Raw genomic sequence first — 14,012 nt, forward strand, 5'->3', positions numbered from 1 at the left:
ACAGCTGGCACCAGGGCAGTGGCAGCCTCAGCAGAACAATCAAGGCTTGAATGGCTCAAAGACAGAACTCCTACCCCACCCCAAGAGCGGACCTGAAGGTCAACGGAGAGGCACCTTGTTGAGGGAAGTTCACATGGCCCTAGCCCGTAATATCTCTGTTCTATGGAAAGACAGAGGACTCCCGGCCACACAGCTGCCAGTCAGGCTCCAACATTCCATGCGGTCACAGCTCCAATCCCTGGTTTCTTGTTTGCAATTGGTCAGATTGTTTTTAAATTAAAGAAGGAGCAGTCAGTTTAGTGAGACAATCCTGAGTAACTCCAGTACCCAGGCTCTAAGAGGAAAGGCTGTGACGGTTCTATGCCATGAAGGACAAGAGCACACCTATGGCGTCAGAGGTCCGGAGCCTCCGGACATTAGCATCACAAGTTTTGCTTCAGATTTTGTTACATCCTGCCCCTATTTCTGTCACATCAGTGGTTCCAGCTGACCTGGAAAACTCATTGCACTGATGCCTCAGTAGCTGCTATGCAAACTGGGTCACGTCAAAGGACAGAGCGCAGCAACCCACTGCTTTCCATGGCAGCCCTGAGACGACACAGTTTCATAGCAGCTCTGACCCACAGGAGGAGACGCCTTTCCAAGTAACCTAGCCGCTTCAGCAACAGGAAAATCAGATTTTATTCCTCTTGGCTGACTAAATCCTGTGCAAACTCTCAGGATTTATGGCATTTTAAAGGTTCTCCCTTCAGCACAATGTAATATGTGGCATTTCTAGAAGACTAAACATCTTCATTAATTACAAGCGAGACTGGATTATGGCTGCAACTCAGCATTTCTTGGTAACTGCCAAGAAGGTGCATGTTTCTCTTGGCAACTCCAGACACAGATGAGGGGCTCGCACTGGACACAAACATCGATGGATCAGACGGCAGAGGAGGCAAACTGCCTATTTTCAACAGCAACCATCATTCACACAATATTTTTAATAGCTCAGCTAGACGGGGTCCACCCTCTCTGGGAGACTCGGCTGGAACCCGCTGAGCTCACCCCTTGCTGACATGCCATTATACAACCAGACAGGGGCTCGCAGGGAGTAAATAGAGGGACCTCTGGAGTAGCACGGGGTTGCACGCCAGCAGGAAGAGATTCAACACTTTGCAGCCATGTCAGGCATGCACCTGGAGCAGTGGGAGGCAAAGATGCAGTTCAAAAGGCGAACATTTGCCATTCCAGCTTGTGTTAGCTGCTCCACTTCCCCACGACAGGTACTGTGCATATAGCCACCCCAGGGGAGAGAGGGGCTGTGTACAAGCCAGGCCTACGCAAGATGCTTTGATTGGCACCCAAGCAATGTGGGGTAAGAGGCGGTCAGGGCTTAAAACACAACAGCGGTGCAGCTGTAGCACTGTGGCGTAAACATGGCGACAGGATGCATTCTGCTGTTGGCATAGGTTAATCCACCTCCCCGAGAGGTGTCTACATCAGGGGTCAGGTCGGTATAGCATCGTCCCTCAGGGAGGGAGATCTTTCCCACCCCCAAGAGACGTGGCTATAGCGATGTAAATTCAGAGTGTCGCTGAAAATCTTATTCCCTGCGTGCCCTTCATCCTGGTAGGCCCCCCCATCCCTTGCTGCTGAGCGTAGCCACCTCAGTGTTGGAACCTAGCACTTTCTGCACTGCTGCAGAGGGAAGGCAGGCTAGTGCAATCAGTGGAAAGAGAAGTCAGGCCAGGACCCCGGAGCTAACACCTCCGACATGCAGGAAGGATGCTGTGGGACGGACGATAGCCCCTGGTGGTCAGAATTAAGGCTATTTCAGCACCGGGGAATCCCCTAGCACCATGCTGGCGCACCAGTTCAACAGCACCACCTGCTGAATCAGACACACCATTTCCTGCAGCAGCCTGGGTTTTCTGTAGGTGTCACCCATCCAAATCCTGACCAGGCCCGACCCTGCTTAGCCTATGCTGTCTGATGAGAGCACCCCAAGTGGGGTATGGCTCTATGAACCAACTGGTTCAGATAGTGCTAGGGGCCAGCCAGCAAGGGCTAGGAACCTGGCAGAAACTCATCACACTCAGCCCCAAAGGGAGGGAGGTCCCGCACCCCTAGACAGCTAGCCCTCTGGCTAGTTCCAGGGAGAAGACTGCAGGCTTGTGTGTGAGCAGCGTCTCCACCGCCTCCCACGGAAGGGTCTGAGCAGCTGGAGCAATTTGCTGGGACAGGCCAAAGGATGGGGTGAGGGCGACCAGCTCAGCACTGAGATCCAGGCCAGCCCATACTGCCCCAGCTAGCCGACACCCAGGTGCCCCAGGCTCACCTCTCCTCAGACCCGTGAGCGCGGGCTACTGGCAAGTACTCGGAATAGCCAGCAGCCCTTTAACCACGAAGGCCGGGTGGCATGGCTCTCTGACTCTGCTGCGAGAGGCTGCACTTCACTGCACTCTGGCAAATAATGCATCCCCATTCCCGCACCGGGGGGGGGGGGGGGGGGGGGGGAGGTTATGGGGGACAGAGAGTTCTGCCCACTGCCAGCACCTAGACAGACAGACACCCAGCAGAGCAGACTGTCAGCTCCTGGCACGCAGGCCTCTAGTGCTGGTGCTGAAGAGGAATCTGCACTGGCTGTGAGCAGTATTAGTGCAGTGAGTTCTCGACAGGCCACAGCCATGAGGATGGTGGAAGGGCCTAACAGGCACAACCCACCATCCGTCTGACACCATGTGCGACTGGGGAGACCACACCAGCCTGTGTCTTACACACACAGACCCCCGCAACAAAAAGCGAGGCCTAACATACAATGGAAGGGCTGCAGCATGAGCAGTTGGAGGGCGCAGACACTGACAGTCCTGGAAGGAAACACAGGCTGGGTGCACAGGGGAAGCCACTAGTTCTTCCCCCTCCTCCATGCTTCCTATAACTCAAGCCAGCCCAGAGGGGAGAGGGACCTCAGCTTCCCAGAAGCCACAGGAAACCTCTAATGGGGGCTGTTTAAACGCCAGGCTGAACGCAGCTCCGACCCCACTATTTATTTTCTAATCACTGTGTTTAGCGAGCCGGTCTGAGCCGGTCGGTCAGACCTCAATGACACTGAAGCTATTTCGTTCAGCTGCTGGAAAAACCTGGAGGCAAACAACCCATGTGGGAGCCACCTCCCTCCCCGCAGGAGCTGGGGCCGCTGACTGCAGATGGGCCCCAACCAGTCGCTTTGAATTCACGGAATACCAGGATCAGGATGAAAGGGGACTGCAGATTGGAAGCAGGTGTCCTGCACTGAAGTCTTCATGGCCTAAAAGCTTCCCTATGCTCTATGCAGATAGCCTCAGGGAAGCCAAGAAAGGACCCTAGGCCTGAGGAGGAGGCAGCAACAGGCAGAACTTCACCAGGCAAAAGACAGCTAGAGCCCGCGGCAGCCAGCAGCCACTCCGGGCACCCAAGATTCAGTAGTTTGGGCATATGAACACCCAGAGGTTGGTACAGTTCTTCAACCCATGCTGAACAGTCTCCATGGAGCTGCCCGGAGCGCACCCCACCACAAGGAGCTCAGTCTGTAACGATATCCTTCCAAACCCTGGTACCTCTCCCGAATATCAGATCCCGGCAGTGAAGATCCCATACAGACAGGCCCCAGACTATCTACACCTTGTAGCTCTTGGGTTGATTCAGCTCCTTCTACTGGGCCCATCACCGTGGTATCTGACCACCGACCTCAAATTCGTTTTGCTCCACCCAGGCTGTCCATCTGTCCGTCCATTCCCCCCCCCCCCCCCGCCCCACCCCCGGCAGACCAAGGAAGTACCTGGGCTGCAGCTGGCTTGGTCCTTGGGTCAAAGATCCGCAGCTTCTTATCCTGTGGAGATACAAGGAGAACAGATGGAGGTGAGCGCCATGGAGAACACAGGACAGTTAACGCACATTGGACTGAATGCATGGTTGGGGGGGACCACCAGTCACAGAACAGCACTAGCCTGTGACCTCTACCCTCCTTGGGGCTGCTGGCTCCCGTTCCCCTATGGCTCACCCCATCCCTTCCCAAAAAGCCCCCTAGAGGGGAACCCTGATGCAGTCTGCTTTAAGTGAACTGTGTGTTGGGGGGGACATATGGGGAGCCAGACTTTGCCCAAGGAGCCAGTCTCAGGGAGGCCTGCTCTGCAATTTGTTGGAGCGGGGACAACGGCCAGAGCTTCCAGCCCCCAGCGCCTGCAGCAGAGAAAACCTGCCCCAGGAGAGACCTGAGTCAATGCCTGGATCCATAGCCACACTTGCCCTCATTCAAGCTGCTTTCTCCTGGCAGGGGCAGAGATGGGTCCCTGAGACTTCCCAAGGGTCCCGCGGCCCATTTTCTTTACTGACTCCTCTCCACCTGCCAGTCAGAGCTGGCACTGTTCCAGCCAAGGGGCTCCCCCCTGGACTCTATCAGGGATTCTTCTCCATTGATTAATAGCTGGCAAGTCCTGCCTGCTGGGGGGGTGGGAAGAGGAGCGGGTCTGCCAGAGCCAGGGCAAGCAGAGAGTGCAGGGCCTGGTACCCGGGAGACCAGCCAGCACTGCTGTCCCGAAGCACCTAGGGACCACAAACACAAGGGTCACTTAGAGACCCGCAAATGCCTGGTCATTAGGCCCAAGGTAGAAGTGAAGGCCAGGGACATGCCCCCAGCCCAGCGACTGTCCCACGCACTTCTCTTGGAAAGCAGGGAAACCATGTCACACTAAGAGGCAGCTCGATTAATTCATAGAATATCAGGGTTGGAAGGGACCTCAGGAGGTCATCTAGTCCAACCCCCTGCTCAAAGCAGGACCAATCCCCAACTAAATCATCCCAGCCAAGGCTTTCTCAAGCCTGACCTTAAAAATATCTAAGGAAGGAGATTCCACCACCTCCCTAGGTAACGCATTCCAGTGCTTCACCATCCTCCTAGTGAAAAAGTTTTTCCTAATATCCTAACTAAAACCTCCCCTACTGCAACTTGAGACTTACTCCTTGTTCTGTCATCTGGTACCACTGAGAACAGTCTAGATCCATCCTCTTTGGAACTCCCTTTCAGGTAGTTGAAAGCAGCTATCAAATCCCCCCTCATTCTTCTCTTCTGCAGACTACACAATCCCAGTTCCCACAGCCTCTCCTCCTAAATCATGTACTCCAGCCCCCTAATCATTTTTGTTGCCCTCTGCTGGACTCTTTACAATTTTGCCACATGCTTCTTGTAGTGTGGGGCCCAAAACTGGACACAGTACTCCAGATGAGGCCTCACCAATGCCAAATAGAGGGGAATGATCACGTCCCTAAATCTGCTGGCAATGCTCCTACTTATACAGCTCAAAATGCCGTTAGCCTTCTTGGCAACAAGGGCAAACTGTTGACTCATATCCAGCTTCTAGTCCACCGTATCCCTTAGGTCCTTTTCTGCAGAACTGCTGTCTAGTCACTCGGTCCCTAGTCTGTAGTGGTGCATGGGAGTCTGCCTTCCTAAGTGCAGGACTCTGCGCTTGTCCTTGTTGAACCTCATCAGATTTCTTTTGTCCCATTCCTCCAATTTGTCTAGGTCCCTCTGTATCCTATCCCTACCCTTCAGCGTATCTACCACTCCTCCCAGTTTAGTGTCATCTGCAAACTTGCTGAGGGTGCAATCCATGCCATCCTCCAGATCATTAATGAAGATATTGAACAAAACCGGCCCCAGGACCGACCCTTGGGGCACTTCGCTTGATACCGGCTGCCAGTTAGACATGGAGCCATTGATCACTACCCGTTGAGCCCGACAATCTAGCTAGCTTTCTATCCACCTTATAGTCCATACATCCACCCCATACTTCTTTAACTTGCTGGCAAGAATACCGTGGGAGACTGTATCAAAAGCTTTGCTAAAGTCAAGGAATAACACATCTACTGTTTTCCCCTCATCCACAGAGCCGGTTATCTCATCATAGAAGGCAATTAGGTTAGTCAGGCATGGCTTGCCCTTGGTGAATCTATGTGACTGTTCCTGATCACCTTCCTCTCCTCCAAGTGCTTCAAGACTGATTCCTTGAGGACCTGCTCCATGATTTTTCCAGGGACTAAGGTGAAGCTGACTGGCCTGTAGTTCCCCCGATCCTCCTCCTTCCCTTTTTTAAAAGATGGGCACTACATTAGCCTTTTTCCAGTCATTCGGGACCTCGCCCCATTGCCATGAGTTTTCAAAGATAATGGCCAATGGCTCTGCAATCACATTCGCCAACTCCTTTAGCACTCTTGGATGCAGTGCATCCATCCCCATGGACTTGTGCTCGTCCAGCTTTTCTAAATAGTCCACTTCTTTCTCCACAGAGGGCTGGTCACCTACTCCCCATACTGTGCTGCCCAGTCTGGGAGCTGACCTTGTTTGTGAAAACAGAGGTGAAAAAAGCATTGAGTACATTAGCTTTTTCCACATCCTCTGTCACTAGGTTGCCTCCCCGGGGCCCACACTTTCCCTGACCACCTTCTTGTTGCTACATACCTGTAGAAACCCTTCGTTACTCTTAATATCTCTTGCTAGCTGCAACTCCAAGTGTGATTTGGGGCCTTCCTGATTTCACTCCTGCATGCCTGAGCAATATTTGTAGACTCCTCCCTGGTCATTTGTCCAATCTTCCACTTCTTGTAAGCTTCTTTTTTGTGTTTAAGATCAGCAAGGATTTCACTGTTAAGCCAAGCCGGTCGCCTGCCATATTTACTACTCTTTCTACACACCGGGATGGTTTGTTCCGGCAACCTCAATGAGGATTCTTTAGAATACAGCCAGCTCTCCTGGACTCCTTTCCCCCTCAATTGTTCTCATCTATCCCCCTGCCTCCCAATCAGCCCCGCTAAGGGTGTCTCCAAGGTGTGACACACTGGAGCTAGCTGTCATCTAGCAAGGTCAGCTACCAGAGCCACAAAGCCGACTGTGGCACCTTGGGCCACACACCCCTGGGGAATCACTCACAGGGCTAGGCTAAGCTGCTGCAGCGTCCCTGCTCCAGCCTCCGGTACCTGAGCTGGCTGGGTTAAAGCTGGCTTGGGGACGTCAACCCGAGCTGTGATCGTGCCACAGGACTGCAGTGCAGATAGGCTCCGAGTCCCTGAGGCCTATAGGTCTGCCTTGTTACCAAGCCACTTCACTGTCCCCGAGGGAAGGAAAGGGAACCCCAGCGGCCTAGGAAATGCTGTCAAAGTGCACTCACAGGCAAAATAAAGTGACTGAGAAACAACCTTAGAGACTAACAAATTTGAGCATAAGCTTTCGTGGGCTAAAACCCACTTCCTTGGATGCATGCAGCGGAAAATACAATAGGAAGAGATATATATACACACAGAGAACATGAAACAATGGGTGTTATCATACACACTACAACGAGACACTCGTAGTGTGTATGATAACACCCATTGTTTTATGGTCTCTGTATGTATATATCTTCCTACTGTATCTTCCGCTGCATGCATCCAAGGAAGTGGGTTTTAGCCCACGAAAGCTTATGCTCAAATAAATATGTTAGTCTAAGGTGCCACAAGTACTCCTTTTCTTTTTGCAGATACAGACTATCACAGCTGCTACTCTGAAACCCTTCGTATGCCACTCCTCTGCTCTGGCTCCGGCCTGCCGGCTTCTGCCATATGCGGCAAGCCCTGCGGCTCCGGCTAGCGGAGAGGGAGCTGAATTTATCCGGCTGGCGTGAGGGTGTGCAGACCCCAGGGGCACTGACAGTGCTGGTGCTTGGAAAGCTGCTGTCTGTGCTCAACCCCAAGCACGCTGGCTCTGGGGGGACAGAGTTCCCCTCACGCCAGAGCGACTGGCTCTCCCATGGAGCCAGCATGGTGCTCGCCCCAATCCAATCCCCCTTCACGGGCAGGCAGGCTTGGGGCTTTGATCAGTTTGGGGCCTACCTATTCCCTCCTCCCACCATCAGATGGAAACCCATCCCCTCACTCACAGATTTGAGGCCAGCACTTGAGCCATCAGGAGCCCAAAGGTTGGGGTGAGAGGAGGAGAGCTGAACGAGGGGGAAGCCACGCCTGCCCCCAAAGCTGCTAGGGAAGGAATTGCAGGCTCCCTCGCCTCCAGCTCTTGAGAGCCTGGCTGCGGAGCTCCATGTGGCAGCAGCTCAGCGGGCCGGCAGGAGGACAGAGGGGCCCGGCAGCCTCTGCAGAGGAAGGATGCACCTCTTGCTTGACTGTTAGTGTAATGACCAAACCCTTGGTCTGGGCATTATGCTGGGGAGCCCTGCCATATGCACGGGGGAGTGTGGTGACGGCAATCAGCAGGCTCAGCTTGACACGCCACATGTCCCTAGAGCTCCGGGCTGTGTGTGTTGGGGAGCATTCCCATGGGTCACACTGGCCCCAATCGGCTCCACCACCCCCGTAACACCCCCAAGCACTAACCACCCTACAAACTCCTCGTGCAGGCCAGGGCCCCAGGGATCAAGCCCCTTATCAACGTTGCACTGACAACAGCCCAGGATGATCAAGGACACTAGTGCAGACAAGGGTAGTGGCAGTGATTCCTGCTCCATCTCCGCCCTAGACACCCTGTGTCTCCAGGCTGCTTCCTCTTCTCCCGTGCCCTTGGGGCTGTCTCTTATCTTGCTCCGGGAGAGGACGGGGTCTGTTTTGTCTGCCCATATGCCCTGGCCTGTGTCCAGGGGAACATGAGTCAAGGGAGGGAGCCGCGGTGAAGGCCAACAGGTGGGGCGGGGGGGAAGAGAAAGAAAAGAGCCCTCAATAGAATCAATAATAGTTCCAAGCACACCACAAGGGCGTTAGAGGTGCCGACTGGCTCAGCTACTTGGCTCACTTCTCCTGGCAGAGAGGCTCCCAGAGGAGGAGCGACTAGAAATGCCTAGACCAAGGGAAACTGCAGCAGGGCCTGATTCTAAGGAGGCGGGACTGAGAGCTGACCTCATCGCTGTCACCTCCCCCATCACCCTGCTTCCCCTGCCTCTCAGACATCCTGCTGGCACGGCACCTTGCAGATGATCCATGTTCCTAAATCACTTTGGGAGGGAGGGAAGAGAGCCCTGCTGCTCAGCTCATCTCCCTGCCAGGGGCCAGGACTGACTGCTTTCCACGGCTTATTGATCATGCATATCACCCTAGCAGGCCCAGGACACTGCAGGACCCCATGGCACTGTACAAACCCAGGACAAATCTATGCTTTTGCCAGTGTTTAATTTGGGTGTCCCAGGCAAAGGGGCTGCCAAGCCCTTCCCTGGGGAGACTATTCCCTAGCTCAAGAGCCTGGCTCTCATAGCGTGCTCAGAGCAGCAGGAGCTACTCTGTACTGCGAGCCAGCCACGATGAAATGGCTCTGGGCTGGCAGGGCTAGGTTGGCTCAAGGGGCGGTACAAAGGGACATTCCGGCCCACTCCCTGCTGAGGGCTTGAGGGATTCGGCAGGCCCGAAGTTCACTCCCTTCTCTGGGCCCAGCCCCATGCTAGCCCTAGTGCCTGCAGGACAGCATTTGCCTTGCAGCAGATTACGGCCTTCGACTCAGCCCAGCCATCCAACCATAGGATCAGGGAGAAGAGGCAGCACAAGGGGACCGAACACACACCACATATCACTGCTATGCCCCAGACCGAAGACGCCTGTCTGTGCATTCTAGCTGAGCCCAGGGAATTCTTCCTCTCAGCTGTTGCCCCAGCCCCATTCCTGTGGGACAGCAGCACCAGCAGGAAGAGGATCAATTGCCCCACAGCAACAGCACAGCACTGCTACCCAGCTAGACAGGGGCCAGCAAAGTGCCTGCCAGGACTTAGGACTGTCGAGACTGGATTGGACCCAAGGTCCATCTAGTCCAAAAACCTGGCTCTGACAGCAGCCAGTACTTCGGGGGAAGGTGCATGGAGCCTGGTTTCACATGAAGAGCAGACTGATCCTGTCAGTGCTTGGACTGGGATCCTCTGTGCCAAAGTGCTGCAAGTGAGCAGGTGATGTAACACCAAAGGCGCTCTTCTCGGTTAATGCCAACCCAGGCTGGGCTACAGGCACAAAGGAGGGCAGATGGAGGGTCTGCCCCCTCCTGACCAGGCAGAGCTTACTGTGCCGGAGAAGAGATGCAAGGTATGCAATCGGGCCAGATTCCAGCTGGGTCATTGCAGTCCAGTTCCCCTGTTACTTAATGTCACTGCAATGTTCTTCACTTCCTGGCCCAAACAGTTGGTTACTGCTGCTGGGCTCTGCTCAGTCACCACCTCCCACCTTCTCCAGCCAAATCCTCGTCACAGGACAATCCCAAGGACACTCAAAGTAATTCCACCAGCCTGGTATTTGGTTTGGGAAGCACTCTCTACCGTGAGGTTTGTCATTATCACCACCAGGGGGCAGAGGAAGCTGGTCCAATGGGAAAGCACTGCCCGGGTGGCCACATCTGTTCCTACCAGATCTATGGATCCTGAAGGCTGTTCATACCTCAGCACATTGGCAGGTGCAAATGAAGCTTTCTGACGGCAGCCCAGTGCCATGGGACCTCTGCTGAGCTGGCAGCAAGGCAGCCAATAGCCCACGGTGCAACCTGCCCCCGCTCAGCTCTCAGGAGTGGGAACTTTTAAGGCATGCTTTAGAAAAGGGCCTGAAAGCACAGTTGCCAATTTTCACGCAGTAAATAAGAACCCTGACTTTTACAATAAGCCAAAAAAATCAAGCTAATCCCATTTCAAAATAAGGCCAAAACAAGCCAATCCCTAAGAACCCCAACACTCTATGTGACTAGATCCCCCTGGCGTGCAGTCTGGGACTGTGGTGGGCCCACTGTGAAACCTTGACTCTCTCCCCCACGTTGCCCCTGCTTGCCAGGGCCTGATAAAAAAAAAAAATTAATTTAAAAAAAAAAAAAAGCAACAAGCTACAAGCCAAACAAGCTAGAAGCCAAAAACTAGCCAACAACTCAAGCCAATTAAACCAAAAACAAGCCCAATTTCTGCATTTTTTTCCATGGGTTTGGCATGTCTGCCTGAAAAGTGTCTTCCCCCAACCCTCCATCAGACAGAGCCCCCCAGGCAGCCAAGGGCTGGCTGAGCAGGGAATTAGCAAGGTTGCGACCCTACAAGGAAGCAGCCCCCAGTGGAGAGAAATTATTACGAATCAAGCTGTTCAAACCTTCAGAGCCTTTCTCCCAGCTGCTGAGGGCGCCATGCCCCAGCCTTCCCACGAGGGCACGGGAGGATGGGGGTGCGAGGACAGAGCCCCAGAGCCCTGGTCTGGAGAGACTCCTCAGGGAGCTCTAGTGATGGGGAGCTCCAGTAGTAGTGGGACATTAGAAGGGACAGGGCTGCATTAACACCACGTCCCCCAGACTGGCTCTGAGCAAGAGGTACAGTGCCAGGACCCTAGCAGCGCCAGCCGGCCCACCCCGGCTCTGCTAGAGTCAAGCACAGACAAGGCTGGGGTGCCCTGAAGGTCAGAGGCCTGCCCCTGCAGAATTCAGAGACCTGCCCTGAGCTGGGTGCTCGAGCCAGGCAGGGAAAGTGCCGCACAGCCGGCCCTTCCGGAGCAGTATGTGTGTCACAAGCACCATCTAGTGCTCACTCGCCACAGTCCCACACCACCACCTTTTCCCTCTCTCAACCGGGATGAAGGGGTCAGCTCCCCCGGTTCACTGCAATGCCCCACACAAACCCAGCCAGCTCTGAGACACCTAGCCCCCGATTCATCATTTCTACAGTGACCAGAATATGCCTGGTGACTTTCCAACACAGCTAGGGTTGCCAGGCACCTGGTTTTCGACCAGAACACCCAGTTGAAAAGGAACCCTGGCAACTCCAGTTGGCACCACTGACCGGGCTGTTAAAAGTCTGGTTGGCAACTCAGCAGGGGCCCAGGGCTAAGGCAGGCTCCTTACTTGCCCTGGCTCCACGCTGCCCCCGGAAGGGGCTGCCAGGTCCCTGCAGCCCCTAGGCCTTCCCAGCACCAGTTCTGCAGCTCCCATTGGCCGGGAACTGCAACCAATGGGAGCTGCGGGGGGCGGCACCTGTGGGCATAAAGGCAGTGCGCACAGCTGCCTATGTGCCTAGAGGCTTCAGGGACCTGGCGGCCACTTCCTCAGAGGGCCCCACACTCCAACCTTCTGCCCCAGCCCCCAGTCCCCTCCTGCACTCTAAACCCCTTACCCCCCTGCACCCCAACCCCCTGTCCCAGCCCAGAGCCCGCTCCTCCCCAGCCCCAGCCCAGAGCCCTCACCCCTCCCCAATCCCCGTCCCAGCCCAATGAAAGTGAGTGAGGGTTGGGAAGAGTGAGCAACAAAGGGAGGGGGAATAGAGCAAGTAGGAGGCAGGGCCTCAGAGAAGGGGCGGGGCAGGGGTGTTTGGTTTTGTGCGATTAGAAAGTTGGAGACCCTAACACATCCCTGCCTCAGCCAAGGCTGAGCCCCGCTCTCCCCTGCCTCAGCATGGGACAAAGCTTGCTTCTGCCATCCCTAGGAACAACAGCCAGGAGTAAGCAGTGGGTTTCTTTAGGATGAAGTCTCAATCTCTCCGGTGAATTGAGCTGGGCTGGAAGTCATGGGCTCTTGTTATTATGGTAGTGATGGGAAGCGCATTGTGCTAGGTGCTGTAAAAATGGGAGAGATGCTGCCCAGAATGCAGGATTGCTAGGTTCTGGTCATGGCTTTGTTACTGGCTCTTCCTCTGGGGCCCCACCCCGAGCAGTACACTGGGAGTAAGTACGTGTCCAGTGCACGTGCTGCTAGAGATCCTTGGGGGATGATGCTACAGATGGGCAATGTTACTCTGTCCTCTCTCATAAGAATGGCCACACTGGGTTAGACCAAAGGTCCATCTAACCCAGTATCCTGTCATCCACCAATGGCCAATGCCAGGCACCCAAGAGGGAATGAACAGAACAGGTAATCCTCAAGTGATCCATCCCGTCACCCATTTCCTCTCAATCACTCTTTGCTCCATGCCCACAGGCACAAGCTCTCCATAGCATTGCTCGGATCAGCCGTCTCAGGCTGGGTCTGCTATGAAGATGAGACTGCAGGCTGGGAGTCCTGCCCATGCTCTAGCTCTGCTGCAGGTGTGTTTGTAGTCAGACATGCTGATGGGGAGTTTGTGGCACACTCACTCCTGTGGGCCCTGCAGAGCCCGCCGGCTCTGGGGGAGGAAGCTGGCATCTGTAGGGCTGGCACAGACAAAGACAGCCTAGCCCGGGTAGTGGGGAAGGGCAGCTGCAGCATATTCCTTCGCAGGCATCCACTAAATTCTCAACAGATGTCTGCCCCTCCTGAAGGCAGAGGCCTGCCCAGGTGTCAGGGGGACACAAACAGGTCCTTTAACGCTGGTGAGAATGGAAAGCATCCACAAGGACACCCAGGGCCCTAATGGAGCTAGGGCTCCCTCCCTCAACACCTCTGCTGGTAAGACGAGCAGGTACAAGCCTGCCCCAGACCGGCTGAGTATCGCCCGTTCCCTTCCGCACAGCCGACTGGCCAGAGCAGCGCATCAGCCCACTGCACAGGCACCTCGCAGCACGGGCCTGTCCCTCACTCCCACCCAATTCAAGGAAACCCGGAACAGTGGAACCAGCCGAGGACCTAGTCCGTCCTCCCCTTCATCTTTCAATAAGCAGCAGCAGAAGCGCTGGGGTAATTGGATTTCAGCAGGGGCAGCACAATGTGGAAACCGGGCCGGGCAGGGCCAGCCATCCCATGGGGGGAGACCAACCCAGTTACCCCTCCCACACTGTCCTCACGGGGCACCAGCCCCCAATGACCCCACCCCTCGCCACAACCCCTCGGGGAAGAGAACAGGCTAGGAGGAGCCACTCACAAGCACAGGAGTGGGCAGGATCAGCCACAGCAGGAACCTTTGGGCGCCGAGATCACCGGCATCCGATGCTTTGACTGGGCCTTCTCTGTCCTCTGCTGCTGGTGCCAATGTCCTCCCGCATCTCCCCACCTGCCCTGTGCAGTCCCCTTTCCCATCCTCCAGCTGGTTAGCTAATCACTTCCCAGCAAAACCCAGCTCAGGCTGGTGGCACTGCCGTACCATGGGTTGAGCATGTCAAGGTTT

At 55.0% G+C, this 14,012-nt stretch overlaps 1 protein-coding gene across 1 annotated transcript in view; it reads right to left on the reverse strand.

The window, feature by feature from the left end:
• Positions 1-14,012, reverse strand: part of CORO7 (coronin 7) — a 171,908-nt gene that overhangs the window by 135,730 nt on the left and 22,166 nt on the right. Inside the window, exon 7 of the mRNA XM_037910321.2 lies at positions 3,803-3,853. Within this exon, the coding sequence (XP_037766249.1) occupies positions 3,803-3,853 (51 nt within the window). The remainder of the gene's footprint in view (positions 1-3,802; positions 3,854-14,012) is intronic.

This window comes from Chelonia mydas, chromosome 10 (genome assembly GCF_015237465.2).
Source record: "Chelonia mydas isolate rCheMyd1 chromosome 10, rCheMyd1.pri.v2, whole genome shotgun sequence".
In the NCBI taxonomy this organism is placed as follows: domain Eukaryota; kingdom Metazoa; phylum Chordata; order Testudines; family Cheloniidae; genus Chelonia; species Chelonia mydas.